The 15,446-nt window shown below is 61.9% G+C and overlaps 3 protein-coding genes across 5 annotated transcripts; 1 reads left to right on the forward strand and 2 right to left on the reverse strand.

The window, feature by feature from the left end:
* Positions 1 to 3: 3 nt before the first annotated feature.
* Positions 4 to 6,764, reverse strand: DDX23 (DEAD-box helicase 23). 3 transcript variants are annotated; one of them, XM_062510913.1, is made up of 17 exons: positions 6,700 to 6,764; positions 5,869 to 6,065; positions 5,666 to 5,764; positions 5,454 to 5,550; positions 5,260 to 5,325; positions 4,548 to 4,686; positions 4,337 to 4,470; positions 4,153 to 4,265; positions 3,917 to 4,060; positions 3,212 to 3,437; positions 2,962 to 3,107; positions 2,514 to 2,691; positions 2,191 to 2,433; positions 1,454 to 1,605; positions 1,237 to 1,345; positions 951 to 1,125; positions 4 to 572 (listed from the first exon to the last, which is right to left on the reverse strand). In XM_062510913.1, exons 2-17 carry the CDS (start codon positions 6,063 to 6,065, stop codon positions 349 to 351), a joined length of 2,442 nt encoding a protein of 813 aa, XP_062366897.1. In that variant the 5' UTR covers positions 6,700 to 6,764; the 3' UTR covers positions 4 to 348. The 3 variants fall into 3 exon arrangements, with proteins under 3 accessions (XP_062366897.1, XP_062366898.1, XP_062366899.1); XM_062510914.1 differs by having other exon boundaries at positions 6,589 to 6,747; XM_062510915.1 differs by having other exon boundaries at positions 4,337 to 4,467; positions 5,869 to 6,747.
* A 1,268-nt stretch (positions 6,765 to 8,032) lies between these two features.
* On the reverse strand, positions 8,033 to 12,046 carry RND1 (Rho family GTPase 1). Its single transcript, XM_062511039.1, has 5 exons — positions 11,907 to 12,046; positions 11,736 to 11,823; positions 9,921 to 10,030; positions 8,732 to 8,866; positions 8,033 to 8,334 (listed from the first exon to the last, which is right to left on the reverse strand). The coding sequence occupies exons 1-5, from the start codon at positions 12,024 to 12,026 to the stop codon at positions 8,089 to 8,091; spliced, it is 699 nt and encodes a 232-aa protein (XP_062367023.1). The 5' UTR covers positions 12,027 to 12,046; the 3' UTR covers positions 8,033 to 8,088.
* Positions 12,025 to 15,291, forward strand: CCDC65 (coiled-coil domain containing 65). The gene is made up of 9 exons (XM_062510833.1): positions 12,025 to 12,340; positions 12,774 to 12,913; positions 13,074 to 13,241; positions 13,310 to 13,479; positions 13,632 to 13,770; positions 13,849 to 14,046; positions 14,488 to 14,706; positions 14,797 to 14,949; positions 15,067 to 15,291. The coding sequence occupies exons 1-9, from the start codon at positions 12,025 to 12,027 to the stop codon at positions 15,289 to 15,291; spliced, it is 1,728 nt and encodes a 575-aa protein (XP_062366817.1).
* The last annotated feature ends 155 nt before the right edge of the window (positions 15,292 to 15,446 follow it).

Genomic DNA, 15,446 nt, shown 5'->3' on the forward strand with positions numbered 1-15,446 from the left:
TAATGCTGCTGCCGGTTTATTCCCTGCAGCCTGGAGCTTCAGCTACAAAAAAAACCCCAAAATCCCAAAGGATGAGGTGAAGACAGTTCCCAGAATGCCCAAAACAACAGCCCCGCCCTGGCAGCAGGGAGGGACTGGCCCCCAGACAGCCTCCAGCAGCTCCTCTGCTCCATGGGGAAAGTGGGGAGGGGGACCAGGAGAACAGGGGGGATATTTTGGGATAATCCCAGCACCAGTCTCTGCTTGCGGGCAGTCCTTGGGTTGCACAAAGAGCTGGGAAAAAGAACAGCCAGAGCAGTCCTGGCAGCCTTGCTGGTCCAGGTGTGATGAAGAGGGGCCAGTGGGGCCTCAGGCGAAGATGGTCTCCTCCCGCCGCTTCTTGGTGAGGATGGTGCCTGGTTTGTGCTGGGCATCGGGGTGGTTGGCCAGCTCGGGGGGGCATGAGGACACAGGGCTCTCCAGGATGGCCTGTTTGAGGTCGTAGAACACCGTGGAGTCCTCCTTGGTGAGGAAGGTGATGGCCACACCACTCTTCCCTGCTCGGCCTGTCCGCCCAATGCGGTGGATGTAATCTGGGTGGGGGGGGAAATGAAGGGCTCAGTGTGGACAGTGCCAGGACTGGGCATCCCACAGCACTCTTGGTGTGGCAGCACTAGGGCTGGGCACCCCCCAACACCCTCAGCACTGGGGCTGGGCATCCCCTCCATCCCAAGAACCAGAGCTGGGCACCTCTGCAAGCCCTTTGGTGAAGGTAGTACTAGGGCCAGGCATCTCCTGAGCACCCAGTACCAAGGCTGGGCAACCTCACAGCCTCTGCGGTGTGGCAGCCCCTCCAGTGCAGGTACCACCAGGGCCAAGCACCTCTAGCATGGGCAGCACATCCCCCCACAGCCCCACTGGCACAGGCAGCACCAGAGCTGGGCACCCCCTCAGTGCTCCCTCAGCCTCACCCTCGATATTCTTGGCCATGTCGTAGTTGACCACCATAGAGACGTCGTGGATGTCGATGCCACGTCCGGCCACGTCTGTGGCCACCAGGATGTCCTTGGCCCCAGCCTTGAGGTTGGAGAGGGCAAACTCTCGCTGCTCCTGGCCCTTCCCACCATGCAGGGTGCAGGCATTGTACTGTGGGAACAGGGGGGGTCAATGGGGGGCACATCAAGGAGTCCCAGGCATTGTACTGTGGGGACAAGGCAGGGACAGGGCTCAGGGTGACCTCCCCCAGCCCAGACTCACCCCCATCTTCTCCAGGGACTTGGCCAGCACATCGCAGCCCTTCTTCTGGTTGACGAAGATGATGATGGGTGGGTCGAAGCCCTGTTCCAGGATGGCCAAGAGCTTCTTCCTGTAGAAGGGGGAAGAGACAGTTGGGCAAAGAGATGCTGAAGCGCCCCGCAGAGGGTGCCCTTCTTCCTCCAACCCCCAAGCCACCCCCAAATCCTGTGCTCCCCACCTCTTCTCTGACTCGGACATGAGGAAAACCTTCTGTTCCACCCTCTCGTGGGGTTTGCCGGCAGAGCCGATGTAAACCACGGCCGGGCGCCGGAGGTAACTGCGGGCCAGGCGCTCCACTGCTGGTGGCATGGTGGCTGTGAACATGACAGTCTGCAAGGGAATAGGGCAGTGAGGTGGCAATGTCCCCCGTGAAGAAGGAACAGCCCTGGTAGAGCAAGGAACATCCCCCCCCACGGAGCAAGAACATCCCACAGTGAGCTAGGAATTACTCTGATGGAGCAGGAATGTCCCCCCAACCGTGGAGCAGAAATCACTCCAGTGGGGCAGGAATGTCCTCGCATGGAACAGAAACATCCCTCAATGAAGTAGGAATGACCCTGGTGTGGCAGGAACTTTCCCCATGGAGCAGAAGCAATCCCCAACGAGGTAGGAATGACCCAAGAAAGGTAGGAATGCTCCCCTATGGAACAGGAACATTGCCCATGGAGCAGTGACATCTTCCTGGGGGGGCAGGATTGTCCCCCACAGAGCAAAAATGTCCCCTTATGGGGCAGGAATGACTCCTCATGGGACAGGATCATCCTCTGTGAGGAAGGAACATTCCTCCACAGAGCAGAAATGTGATTCCCATTCCTTCAACCCTTTCCCCAAAAGCCCAAATTGTCCCTCCCCACACCACAAACCCCCTCCCAGCCCCACAGAAGCTCTTCTAGGCCCCCCCTTGCCCACACCCACCTGTCTGTACTTGTGCTTCCCAGACTCAAAGTTGGCCAACATCTTCTCAGGGTCCTCAGCCTCATCAGTGTCGGGTTTCTGGTTGGTGACGGGCATGTGCTCCAGGATCTTCTGCACGTCAGGCTCAAAGCCCATGTCAATCATGCGATCGGCCTCGTCCAGCACCACGTAGGTGCAGCGGCTCAGCACCAGGTACCGGTTCTCCAGCACATCGATGAGCCGGCCCGGAGTGGCAATGACGATCTGGGGGGCCATGGGGGGTTGGTGGGAGCAGCCCGAGGCTGAACCATCCCCCCTGGGCACCCCAAGGCCCCCCCAGTCACCTCGCAGCCCATGCGGAGCCGGAAGCCCTGGTCTTCACGGGAGATGCCGCCAATCACAGCCACGGTGCGGATGCCCAGGGGTTTCCCAAATTTGATTGTTTCCTCCTCAATCTGCTGCGCCAGCTCACGGGTGGGGGCCAGGATGATGGCGTACGGCCCCTGGTCCGACTCCTCGATGCTGCAGCATAGCAGGACATGGCTGTGTCACCCACAGTGCCACATGGGTGCCCTCCAGTGTCACCCCATCCCCTCCACCATGTCACCCAGTAACCCTGCCTCAGCTGCTCTGCAGTGTCACCCTGTCACCCCCACGATGCCACCCTGTAACCCTGCCTCAACACCTCTGCAGTGTCACCCTGTCACCTCCACGATGCCACCCTGTCCTGACCCCTCTGCAGTGTCATCCCACTATTCCATCCCATCCCATAGGCAGTGTCCCACCCCGCACCGGTCAATTTTGGGCAGGGTGGTGATCCACACAAGCAGTGGGATCAGGAACGCCGCTGTCTTGCCACTGCCGGTCTCGGCCACGCCGATGATGTCCCGGTTCTGCAGCCCGATGGGGATGGCCTGGCGCTGGATCGGGGTCGGCTCCTGCCGGGGGGAACAGGTTGGGAGCAGAACTCCCCCTGTTCCCCCTCTCCAAATCCCTGATGAGCCCTCTTTCCCCCTCCCCAGCTCCCCCTCTCCATGCCCACCTTGTATCCACACTTGTCAATGACCTCCAGGATGTGGGGGGGCAGGGAGGAGTCCTTCCAGGAGCGGATGGGATTTGGAATCTTGCCTCCCTTGGTGGTGATGCTGTAATCCTCGCGGAAGATGCGCCAGTCCCTGTCTGTCATCTCGTCCAGCTTCTTCTGGGACCAGTGCCGGTCATCCCAGCGCTGCTTGGCCTCCTTCTTCCGCAGCTTCCGCAGCCGAGCCCTGGCCAGAGAGAAGGCAAGGGGAAAGGGAGAGGGACACGGGAAGCAAGGTGGGGAAAAGGGGATAGGGAAAAGAGAGATGGAAAAGGGGATAGGGAAAAGAGAGAGGAACAGGGAAAGCATGATAGGGAGAAAGCAATAGGAAAAGGAGGACGAGAGAAAAGAGAATAGATAAAAGGGGGATGGGGTAAACAGGATAGGGAAAGGAGAATAAAGGGAAACAGAATGGCAGAAATGGGAATGAGGACAGGGGGAGGAGAGAGGGGGACGATGGTAGGGCAAGGAAAGGGATGACAAAGGGGAGCGAAGAAGGTGAGGAAGGGGAAGGAGAATGGGGATAAGGCTCACCCTGTGCCTCTAAAACCCTTCTGCCAACTTCCTGCAGGACCTGCTGCAGCCCAGCTCCACATCCCAGCCAAGCTAAGCCAGCCAGGACCCCACACACCCCTCAGCACCCTCCCAGCTTCCCCAAAACCTCACTCCTCCTGCTCCTTCTCCTCCAGCGTCCGCCTCTTCTCCATCAGGTCCCCATAGAACCGTGACTGTTCCCGTTTCTGCTGTTTCAGGTCGATGCCAGCAATGAAGCCACGGCCCAGCAGCTGCACCTGGTGCCTCTCCTTGTACCTGGAGCATTGTGGCAGTGTCAGAAGCAGGGCTGGGGGCTGCCTTGCACTCTGCAGGGACACCCCCAGCCCTAGGGTCAGCCCAGCACTCACAGGGGGTTGTAGTCGATGGACGTGTCCTCCGATGCGTCCCACTCGAACACGAACTTGCGGTCGTTGAGGTGCCGCGTGCGCCGGCGCTTCTTCACCCCCCCCAGGTACCGCTCCTGCGGAACCCCAGGCTCAGTGGGATCCCCCATCAACCCCCAGGCCCCCCGAGCCCAGCCCCCAACCCCACCTTGATGGCGTGCAACTCTTTGCTCTTGTCCTTCTCCTCCCGGATCTTCTGCCTGCCCTCCTCATCCTCTGTGCCGTTGGTCTCCCGCTCCATGCGCTCCCGGCGTTCCCGGCGCTCACGCTCCTGGGGGTCTTCTGGGGAGCAGGGGAAGGGGCTCAGAGCCAGCACTCGCCCCGAGGGATGGGTGGGGGCTCCAGGGATAAGCCCTTACCCAGCATCTTCCTGCCCATCTCCTGGAATTGTTTCCTCTTCTTCCTCTCCTCCTCCAGAAGCCGCTGCCGCTCCTCCACCTCCTGCTGCCGCCGCCGCAGGGCCTCAGCCTCCCGCTCTGCCTTGGACAGGAACTTGGGCTGGGATGGGAGAGAAGCAGCGTCACAATGGGCCTGGCTGCCACCCCCGTGTTGCTGGGGGTCCCCTCAGCCTTCTCTCTTCCTTTCTGGGGCCTCTCAGGCCTCCCCTCTCCCTCCAGGGTTTCTCCCCTCCCTCATAGGATTGCCCAGACATCTCCACTCCCTCCCAGGGGTCTCTCTGCTTCCTCCCTGTGTCCCCCAGCCCTCCTTTCCCTCCTAGGGTCCCCCTCTGTACTCCTCACCAGACCCCTCAGCCTTCTCCCTTCCATCTCAAGGTCCTTCTGCCCCCTCCTTGGAGTCCACCAGGCTGCCCCTCTCCCTCCTGTGCCTCCACAGCCCCCCATGTGCCCTCCCTGGCCTGCCTGCCCTGTACCCTCCCACATCCCCTATCCCTCCCTGCTCCATCCCATGATCCCTCCCAGTGTTCACTGGCACTCCCTGCTTCCTTCTGGGGCTCCTCTGCATCCCCAAGTTTTCCAGCCCTCCCTGTTCCCCACTGGGGACTCCCCTGTGGTGTCCCTGCAAATATCCACACCCTCAGCAGAGGTAAGAGGCTCCTGTTGCTGCTCCCACCTTGGCTTCTGCCTCCTCTTCTGCCTTCTTCTTTGCCAGCAGCTCCTCCAAGGACAGCGGCTGCGCCTGGAAGTGAGACCAAAATGTCAGCACCAGTCCAAAGGATGTGAATCAATCCCCTGGAAACATTCCCCAGAGACCTGGATCTCCCTAGAGCACCATTCCCAGCCAAACCCCATCTACCCTTTCCTCACTTTTTCCTTCTTCAGGGCATTCTCCTCCTCTTCCTCTGCTTTCCGTGCCTCCCGATCCTTCCGAGACTTGGAGTCCTTCCCCCTGCCCGGGGACAAACTTCCAAGGAGAACAGCATGGAATAAGACACCAGACACAGTCCTGGGGGATCCCAAACATCCAGGGGGATTTAGGGGACAGCAGGAACCCGTCAAAAAAAAGCAACAGGACCCACCTAGATCGCTTCCTGTCCTTGTCCCGCCGGTGCCCATCCTTGTCCCTGTCCCGCTCCTTCTTGCTGCGGTCACGGTCCCGCTCCTTGTGCCGCCGATCCCTGAGGAACAGAGGAATCACACCATGGCCCCAGAGCCCTCACTCACCCTCTGTGGGGCTGTCAAAGCTCTTCCCAAAAACCAGGGAGCCCTAGACCAGCCTCACCTCTCTGTAGACTTGGAGCGGGACCGAGAGCGTGAGCGGCTCCGTCTCCGGTCCCGGGATCGGTGTCGCTTCCGGTCCTTGGCTGGGGAGCTCTTGCGGTCCCGGTCCCTCTCCCGGTCAGGGGAGCGGGAACGTTTCCTCTCCTCCTTCACCGGGGATGCATCCCGATCTTTCTTGTCTGCCAGTTCTCCGGCCATCTGTGGGCAGGAGTCAGAGAGGGGGACACCGGGAGGGTCGGGGGGTGCAGAGAGAGCTTGGGCTAAAGGGGTCCCCAGGGAGGGCAGTGAGCAGCACTGGAGACCCAGGAGGGAGAGAGAAGGGTTTTGAGACCCAGGGGCCCCACAGAGGGATCCCAAGAAGGCGTGGGGAGGACCAAAAAAAACCTCCGCGAATAAACGGGGAGATGTTGAAGACGCCGAGGAGGGAACAGGTAGACGCCAAAAAGAAGCAGGGAGAACTGGGGAACCCGGGGAGAGTGCAAAGGGACCCTGAGGAGGGAGGGGGGAGGCCTGGGGGATCCCCGAGAGGGACCCCAGGAAAGAGAGGGAAGGGCTGGGGGCCCCGAGGAGAGAACCTAGAGGTGAGGGGAGGACCCCGAGAGAGCACAGGGAGGCCAGGGGAAGTGGGCGCGGGAAGGCCTGGGGTACCCCGAAAAGGCTCCAGGAAGCCCGGGGAAAGCGGCGCAACGGCGCTCCAGGCCCTGCCCCGGGTGTCCATTACCGGGGCTCTGCCCGGTGCCGCGGCACCAGGGCTCTCCAGGCCCTGAACCCCGAGGAGGTTCCCCGGGTGCTCCTGCAATGCCCCCGCTCGCTCCCGCGGGTCTCCGCTCACCGCCGCAGCCTCGGGTTCAGCGCCGCCGCGCCGCCGCCATGTCTACCGGGCCCGCAATGCATGCCGGGACGTCACGGGACTACAGATCCCGGCAGCCCTCGCGTCATCGAACTACACCTCCCGGCATCCACCGCGCGCTCCCAGCGCCCCTGCGCGGGCATATAGTCACGGCACCCCGTGATCCTTCCGCCGCCCGGCAACTCGCCCCTCCCCACTGCAAAGAGTCCCACGGGACGGTGTTCCCTCGTCTCTGAGCCCCTCACATCCCGCAGCGACTTCCTGCATACCCAAACGAAGCCTCCGGGGCCGTGTCCCCGCCTCCCAGAGCATCCCAAATCCTGGAGGGACCCTCTCGAATCAGTGTCCCCCATGTCCCTGCACACCCCAAAATCCCACGGGGACCGTCCCAGGTCAGTGTCCCCACAGCCCTATGCACCCCAGACTCGCCAGGGACTCCCAGAGCAGCGTCCGTGCAGGAGCCGCAGACCCCACTACATCCCCATTCACAAGATAGGGGGGTTCCCGGCAGAATCAGGGTGCAGAGAAGAGGGGAGGGAAACCTTTTGGCATCCTTCCAACGACACCCCACCCCTGGGATTTTGCCTTCTACACAAGCACCCAGGTGTTAACAACACAGGCCCACATCAGTGTCACCATCACCAGTGACACCAACACACCCCAAAATTGCCAACACCCTCCAAAATCCAGGATCCCTCCCCACAACACAGGGCCAGGCAGGGCTGCACGTAGGTAGGTGTTATATTTCTGATAATAAATAAGCTTTTTAATAACACTGACATGGAACAGAGACACTCCTCGCCCCCTCCCCCCCCCCCCCCCCCCCCAAGACAGTCCATAAAACAATCCCCCTCCCCCAGCCCACCAGGGTCCCCCAGGGCCAAGCAGCAGATGAGGGATGGGGTAAAGGGGGAGAAAACAGGATGAGTTCATGGATGAGTCCCATGATGTGCACCCCAAACCCCACAGGGATACCCAGGACAATGTCCCTGTGTCCCCCAAACCCCGTAGTGACCATCCCAGGCTGATGTGCCTGAGGGTCTGGGCACCCCAAACCCCATAGAGACCCCCCCCACCCCCCCCGGGTTGATGTCCCCAGGGTCTTGTGTGCCCCAAACCTCCCAGGAACACCCTCAGGGCAGGGAACCAGGTGAGAGACACCTCCCAGTCCCCTCCTCCCATGGAGGCAGCCCCCCAGGCTGTGGGGCTGGCAGGGCAATGGTGCAAAGGGAGGGCAGCAGACCCCCATCCTCCCTGGGGGGGAGCTCTAGGGCCCTATCCAGCCCCCCCCCCCCCCCAATCCCATTCCAGGGGCTTGGGTGGGGGGGGAGGGTCCAAAGGTTTGTGTGTGGGGTCATTGCCTTCCCCCCTTCACATGACGGAGCAGCTTTTTGCTTTTTCCTTCTTGAAGGTGGAGGAGATGAGCTCGGAGCGGCTGGGGAGGTGCAGGAGTCTCTTGGAGAGGCTGCGGGGGGGGCTGCGGGGGGGCTGCGAGGGGGCTTTGCTGAGACAGATGCCGGACACGGTCCGGAAGATGCTGTGGACGCTCTTCTCCGAGGTGAAGGCCGAGCATTCCAGGTATCCCTCAGCTCCCAACTGCCTGGCGGCCGCACAGCCCTAAGAACAGCCACACATCAGACCTTCGGGACACCCCAAATCCACCGCCATAAACGCCAGGATCCCCCAAAACCCACCCCCGCAAACAGTGGGATCCCCCAAAACCCACCCCCGCAAACATCGGGATCCCCCAAAACCCACCCCCGCATCACCCTGGGACACCCCAAAATGACCCCTGTTCAAACACTGGGATCCCCCCAAAATGACCCCCTCACCAGACCATCAAGACACCCCAAAATCACCCCCCAAAAACAACAAGATACCTCAAACCCAAACCCCTGAAAACACCAGGACACCACCAAATCCATCCCCATATCAGTCCACCCCAAACCCAATCCCCTGCAATTCCACCAACCCCACCCCACCAAAACCAAATTTACTCCGGGGACTCCCTGACCTGCTCGTAGGAGATGGGCGCCTGTTTCTGGTGCGAGAGCTCCAGGAGGGTGCTCAGGTCTGTCCGTAGGTCTGTCTTGCACCCGATGAGCAGCACCCGTGTGTTGGGGCAATAATCCAGGATTTCTGTCTTCCACTGAGGGGTGAGGGCACAGAGCTGCTCTCAGGAACAGGGGACCTCAAAACCCTCTCCCTGTCACCCCAGAGGGCTGGTGTCTCCATGTGCCAGCACACCACAAACTCCACAGAAACATCCCCAGGACAGCATCCCCATGTCCCTGAGCCCCTCAAACCCCACAGAGACCCCCATGGATCAGTGTCCTCACATCCCTGAGCTCCCCAAACCACACAGAAAAACCCCCAGGACACTGTCCCCTTATCCCTGAGCCTCCCAAAGTGATCCCTAGGGAGAGCGTGCCCCAGCCCTACATCCCCAAATTCTACAGGAAACCCCTGGTTCAGTCTTCCTGGGCACCATAAAATGCACAGGGACTTCCCAGGACACCATCCCGAAAGCCCTGAACCTGCAAAACCCTGCTGGGACTCCCAGCTCAATGTCCCTGTGCTCCCCAAACCTCACAGAAACCCCCCACCCCGGACCGTGTCCCTGCATGTCTGAGCTCTCAAAACCCCATAGGGACATCAGACGACATCCCTGTGCACTCCAAACCCGGCAGGGATCACCCCAGATTGTTGTTCCCCTGCACCCCCCAAAGCCTACAGGGACCCCCTGGGCTGGCGTCCCTACATCTCTGAGCCCCACAAACCCCACAGGGTCAGTGTCCCTGTGTCTGTGAGTCCCCAAAACCTCACAGGACCAATTAGCAACCGAAAAGAAGTTGAAACTGTGTTTGCTGGTTCAATGCCAATTCCCTGGCTCCCCACATCTCTGAGCCCCCCCAAGACCCACAGGGTCAGTGTCCCCACATCTGAGCCCCCGGAACCCCACAGGGTCAGTCAGCGTCCCCGTGTCTGGGAGTCCCCCAAACCTCACAGGGACCACCCCCAGGCTGGTGTCCTCACAACTCTTGAGTCCCCTAAACCCCACGGGGACTCCCTGCGGTCAGTTTTCTTGTGTCCCTGAATCCCCCAAACCTCACAGGGATCCCCCCCTGCATCGATGTCTCTGCATCCTTGAGTCCCCCAAGCCCCACGGGGACACTGTCCTGGGGCCTGAGCCCCCTCCCCACCTTCTTGGCTGCACTGTCGAGGGTTTCGGGGCGGCTGACGTCAAAGCAGAGCAGGACAGCATCCGAGTCGCTGTAGCACAGGGGACGCACATTGTCATAGTAGGGAGAGCCTGGGGGAAAACGGGGTGTCACCTCTCAGGTCCCCCACCCCAGAGACCCAGAGACTTGGGAAAGGGGGTCTGGCAAAGGGACACAGCCCCTCGTCCTGCCCAGGGTGGGGGCACAGCTCTAGCGACCCCCAAACCAGACACAGCCCCTAAAAGAGACACAGCTCCCCTTCTGCTCAGGGTGGCAGCTCACAGCTCTAGAGCCCCTAAAAAAGGGCACAGCCCCACAAAAGACACAAAGTGGGGTGGGGTACACTGACTTGGGCCCTCCCCGAAAAGAACAGAGCCCTCAAAAATAGACACAGCCCCACTTCTGCCCAGCACGGGGGTTCACAGTTCCAGAGAACCACAAAAGGGACAGGGGAAGACAGCTCTAGAGCCCTCTAAAACAGACACAGCACCCCAAAGGGACAGGGGGACACACAGTTCTAGATCCCCTCAAAAAAAAAAAAAATCAAACCCTATTCGTGCCTGAGGTGGGCACACCGAGCTCTAGAGACCCCCAAAAAGGCACAGAAACCCCCGAAACAGACACAGCTCCCCAAAAGGGACAGACGGACACGCAGCCCTAGAGTCCCCCGAAAGGCACACGACCCCTCTCGTGCCGGGAAGAGGGGCACAGCTCTGGAACCCCCCCAAAACGCCACCTCCGTGCCCGCAGCCCATCAACGTCGCATCGCGCCTTCACGAGGCAGCGGGAAATGGATTCCGCGGTGTTTATGTAACAGCTCCCCCCACCCCCTATTTTGGGGAGCCCCGACAGCACCGAGGGGTGTCGGGGCGGGGGAGAAGCCGGAGGAGGGGGTGGCACACGCTGTCACCCCCTCGGGGGCACGGAGGCACCAGCACCGCAGCCGGGACTGCGGGGGACGCGGCCCAGGAGGTGAAGAAGGGGGTCAGTGGGGAGGGTGGTCCGGGATGCCCTCCCCCTCCACCCCCCCCCCCCGAGCCCCCAAAGGCCTCGGAGGGGTTTCAGAGCCCAGACGCTCCGTGCACAGAATAGCAAAGAGGCTGCGCCAGCGCATCGCCATGGCAACCGGGGACCGGCGGGGACCCCCCCGCCGGGGGGGACACTGCAGCACCGGGCAGGGCTGCCCCGACCCCCCCTAACTCTTTGGGGTGCCCAGCGAAGGGCAACATCGGGATCTCCCATAATCCTCCCAGCCCACAGGCAGGGTGCAGGGAACATCCTGAGCCCACCCGGGGGGGGCTCAGAGGTGTGCGGTTCCCCCTAAGGAAGGGGTTCAGCCTTCCGTGACCCCCCCCCCCCCCAGTGTGTCCGTGCCTCCCATCGCGCGGTCGGTCCCTGGGGACTACCTGCGCTCCGCACAGCCAGGGTTATGCCCCTAGACCTGAAGCCGCCCCCCCCCCCCACCCCCGAACGGCTACCAAGCTCCCATTCGCCACCACAGGGACCACAAAACACCCTCGGCTTCCCAAAACACCACCGAGATCTCACTACGGCCACCAACGCCCACCCCCCCACCCCGCCCCGTGCTGCAGGTCCCCAAAACACCCTCGGGACGCCAAAACACCTCATTGCAGCGACCCCCCGCTCACTGCAGCCTCCGAAACCCCCGAAACCCCAAACCACCTTCCTCAGCAAATAACCCCATCACCCCCCCCAGGGCGGCCCCCGCCCCTCTCCACCGGTACCAGAGTCCCCGCCAGCCCCCCAAACATGCACCGCGCGCGTCTGTCCCGGTACCGGAGGTGTCCCATAGGCTCAGTTCCACCCGCTGCTCCTCGCTGGCCAGACACGCCGTGTAGTTCTCAAACACGGTGGGCACATACGTCTGCAACGGCACCGAGAGCGTCAGCGCCCGGTCCCGCTTTCCGGTGCCCGCTGCCGGTTCCCGGTGCCCTGATCTGGGCTCACCTCGGGGTAGCAATCCTTGGCCAGCACCTGCAGCATGGCCGTCTTGCCGCACTGCACGTCACCCACCAGCACCAGCTTGCACCGGGCCGGAGCGGCCGGTGCCGGCCTCCGCTCCCGCATGGCGGCGGCCGGCGCGGACACCCCACACTCACACCCACCCACCGCCCTGCGCCCCACCGCTGCAGCGCCCTTATATACCCTGCGGGCCCTAGGGCCCGCCCACGGCGGCGCCGCCCGCCAATCACTGCTGGAAATCCCGGAGCGCCGGCCAATGGCGGAGAGGCAGAACCGGCGGGATCCGTCAGTGAGGGTGCGAGAGCGCTGTTGCCGCCAGGGGGAGCCCGTGCGGGTCAGGGCGGAAGTGCCGCCGAGGCCCCGCCCCCGACCAGAAGCGGCCGTTGCTGGGAGACCGGAGGGACGCGGGAGCGGGGCCGGTACCGGGGACGGGACCCCAAAGGGGGGAGTGGGAGAATCCAAAGGTGGAGATGGCGGCGGGCAAGGGGCGGTGGGCGCTGGGGGAGCTGGGGAGGGAGGGGGGTGAGCCTAGGAGGGCCCAGGGCTCTGGACGTAGGGATGGGCAGCGGGAAATAGGCCTTGGGGGAGGCCTGGGGTGGGAGATGGGAAACGTGTCTGGAGGGGTCACTGGAAGGGATGATGGGAAAGAGCTAACTCCCCCAAGTGGAGGGGGAGGTAGGGGTGAGCAAGGAAATGGGACTGGGGAGGGAGGTGGGAGTGGGCACAAGGTTATGGCATCTGGGGATACCCCATAGTGCGGGAGCTGGAGGTGGGCATGGGGAACGGCCCTTGGGGGTCACCACGCAGACCCCGGGCATACCCCGACCCCTCTCATTGTGTCACCTTCTCCAGCCGTGGCAGGGCTCCATTCCACGGTGGCTCCCATGGCCTCCACAGCAGCCGAGGCCGAGCTGCTGCTGCTACAGAAACAAGCGCTGACTGAGGAGGAGGAGGCCAAAGCCAAGCGGGAACTGCTCACTCGCTTCCTGCAGGTCTGGGAACCCACTGCAGCCTCCCCCAGTCGCATCCAAGAAAATTCCCCCCTCATCCCTATCAGGGCTGAGGCTGCCCCTGTTCTGCTACACTCGTGATACCAGAGGCAGCCCCAACCCCACTCCTGCCCCTTTCCCACCTCCCGTGATCCCTCCACAGGACAAGTTGTCCCGTGAGGAGCAGAACAGCATGTGGGGTCTTCACAAGGTCCACACACTCTGGCGCTTGGCCCAGCGCAAGACCAAGGACCAAGAGCTGCGCCAGGACATCGAGATCCTCAGTCAGACCTTCTCACGTGTCATGGACTGCAAGGATGGCGTCATTGAGGTGGCTGCGGGGCTGGTGGGGCAGGGGGGATGCCAGGGGACACACATGACACCCACAAATCTCTCCAGGCTCTGCTCAGGGACCTGAAGGAAGCAGAGGAGCAGCAGAACCGAGCCCTGCGCAGCCACCTGCACCTCATGGACCAACTGCTGCACCTCCAGCGCTGCCGCCTGGGATACTTGGAAGAGGGGTTTAATGCCCAGGTGGACGCCCTGAAGGCTGAGTTTGAGGCTGAGAGGTGTGGAATTTCAGGGGGAGAAGGAGAATGGGGCAGCAGTGACCCCCATGGGCTCTCCTGGGATGGAGCTGAGCCTCCCCTTGCCCCACTGGGATCCCCGAAGCGTCTCTGTCAGGGGGGAAACCCCTTTGTCCTGCCGTGTGTCCCTGCAGAAGGACCATTCTGGAGCAGCAGGACTGGGAAAGCTGCTGCCTGCAAGACATGGCGCTGGCCTCGGAGCAGGATCACGCCAGGATTGACCACGAGGCCATGATGAACTTCCAGAGCGCCCGGGATGACATCAAAAACAAGGCAGGGGGCACAAGGGAACATTGAGGGGATTTTAGGGTTGGCAAGGGATGTTTGGGGGTGTAACCTGTGTGTCTCCAGTGCTGGCAGGACCAGCAGTACAGTCGACTGCAGCTTGTGGCCAGGCTTGAGGGGCTGTGGGACCAGATCCAGAAGGCTCGGTGGAGCTACGCCCAGGCTACAGAGAGGAAGAAGGTGGAGTTTGAGGAGCTGAAGAAGAAGTGTGAGAAGAGTTCCCGTGAGATTGCTACGCAGGCAAAGAAGCTGCAGAAGCTCCAGGTTTTGTCAGGGTCCTGGGGGGTTGTGGGGGTGGGGTCACCCGCATTCCCCACTCATTTTCCATGGAATTGTTGAGTGGAAAAACCTCTTGAGACCCATCAAGTCCAACCAGGCACTGGCAAGGAGGTGACAACAGGCCAGGCTAAGCAGGGACCTCCCAAGAGTTTGTAGACCAGAGCCTGAGCCATGGAATCATGGAATTATAGAGGTTGGAAAAGTCTCTAAGACCATCAAGTTCAACCATTCTCTCAGCACTGCCAAGGCCGCCGCTAAACCCCTAGAGTTTAGTCCCCAGGGATGTCCCCGGGGGCCACATCCACTTATTTTCTGAGTACTTCCAGGGATGGTGCCTCCACCACTGCCCCGACCAGCCCATTCCAATGCTGAGCCACCCTTTCCAAGAAGGATTTTTCCCCAATACCCAACCTGCTGTTTCACCAGGATATGGTTACAACCACTAAGGGCCAGATTGCTGCTCACCTGCAGGAGAGCGAGGAGCAGAGCCAGATCTTACGGGATGACAAGGAACTCGCTCTCCAAAAGCTCCAGAAGCTGCGGGCTCAGGTCAGCCAGGCCGGGGTCATGGCTCACACCCACCTGGTCACACTCACCTGCCAGTGCAGTGCCACCCTCAAGGTGCTGCAGCAGATGGTGGAGAAGGTGAGTTGGGCAGTGCTGAGTGGTGATGTCCCTGTGCCCAGTGTCCTGCTTCTCCCTTCCCATCTGCCCTTCCTGGCATCCCCCCCCCAGGCCCAGCGCATCCTGCGCCTGGCTGAGATGTGCCGCAGGCTGGAGACAGAGGAGGAGAAGGTGCTGCCCTTCTACCCCTCCTCACTGGCCGAGTGGGAGCAGCAGAAGGCCCACAGAGTCCTGGAGGAGATCCCCAGTGAGCCCCTGGCACGGGTGAGGAGGCACAGCCGCAGTCCAGGGGAACAAGGGCTGTGATTCGGTCCTGGGGACCACTCAGCTGGTGCTTGGGCAGGCTGGAGACACCAAACTCTCCCTGCTGCCTTCCTCCAGGCCATGAGGGACTACGTGGGGCTGGAGCGGTTCTGGCAGCGGTTCAACAAGGCAAAGCTGGAGGAGAAGGCGCTGGAGCAGGCACGGGCAGCCCTGGCAACCAGGAACCAGGACCTGCGGAGGCTGCTCCAGCAGTACCTGGCAGGGGCTGTAACCAACCAGAAGGTGCCCAAAGACTCCCACCCCCTCGTCACTGCCAAGCGAAAGCTGCATCCCCAGGAATGAGCCCCACATTGTGGGGGAGCCACACTCGGGGACATGGGGCATGGTGCACCCCAAGAGCCTCTGGGGAGGGGTCAACCACCACGACCCCATTCCTGGCTCCACCAGCTCCAGCTGATGCTCCCTGGCAGACCAGGGACCTGCTTGGTATTTGGGGA

This window comes from Cinclus cinclus, chromosome 30, assembly GCF_963662255.1.
Source record: "Cinclus cinclus chromosome 30, bCinCin1.1, whole genome shotgun sequence".
Taxonomy (NCBI): Eukaryota; Metazoa; Chordata; class Aves; order Passeriformes; family Cinclidae; genus Cinclus; species Cinclus cinclus.

Excerpts from the sequence above, each read along its gene's own strand:
- RND1 (XM_062511039.1), bottom strand. The coding sequence starts at position 12,026 with ATGCGGGAGCGGAGGCCGGCACCGGCCGCTCCGGCCCGGTGCAAGCTG. Across the intron at positions 8,867-9,920 it reads TCGACAGTGCAGCCAAGAAG|TGGAAGACAGAAATCCTGGA; the intron begins GTGGGGAGGGGG and ends CTCACCCCTCAG. Across the intron at positions 8,335-8,731 it reads CGCCCATCTCCTACGAGCAG|GGCTGTGCGGCCGCCAGGCA; the intron begins GTCAGGGAGTCC and ends GGCTGTTCTTAG.
- DDX23 (XM_062510913.1), bottom strand. The coding sequence starts at position 6,065 with ATGGCCGGAGAACTGGCAGACAAGAAAGATCGGGATGCATCCCCGGTG. Across the intron at positions 5,765-5,868 it reads CGCTCCAAGTCTACAGAGAG|GGATCGGCGGCACAAGGAGC; the intron begins GTGAGGCTGGTC and ends TCTGTTCCTCAG. Across the intron at positions 1,126-1,236 it reads AGTCCCTGGAGAAGATGGGG|TACAATGCCTGCACCCTGCA; the intron begins GTGAGTCTGGGC and ends CTGTTCCCACAG.
- CCDC65 (XM_062510833.1), top strand. The coding sequence starts at position 12,025 with ATGGCGGCGGCCGGCGCGGACACCCCACACTCACACCCACCCACCGCC. Across the intron at positions 12,341-12,773 it reads GGGACGCGGGAGCGGGGCCG|CCGTGGCAGGGCTCCATTCC; the intron begins GTACCGGGGACG and ends CACCTTCTCCAG. Across the intron at positions 14,707-14,796 it reads TGCAGCAGATGGTGGAGAAG|GCCCAGCGCATCCTGCGCCT; the intron begins GTGAGTTGGGCA and ends TCCCCCCCCCAG.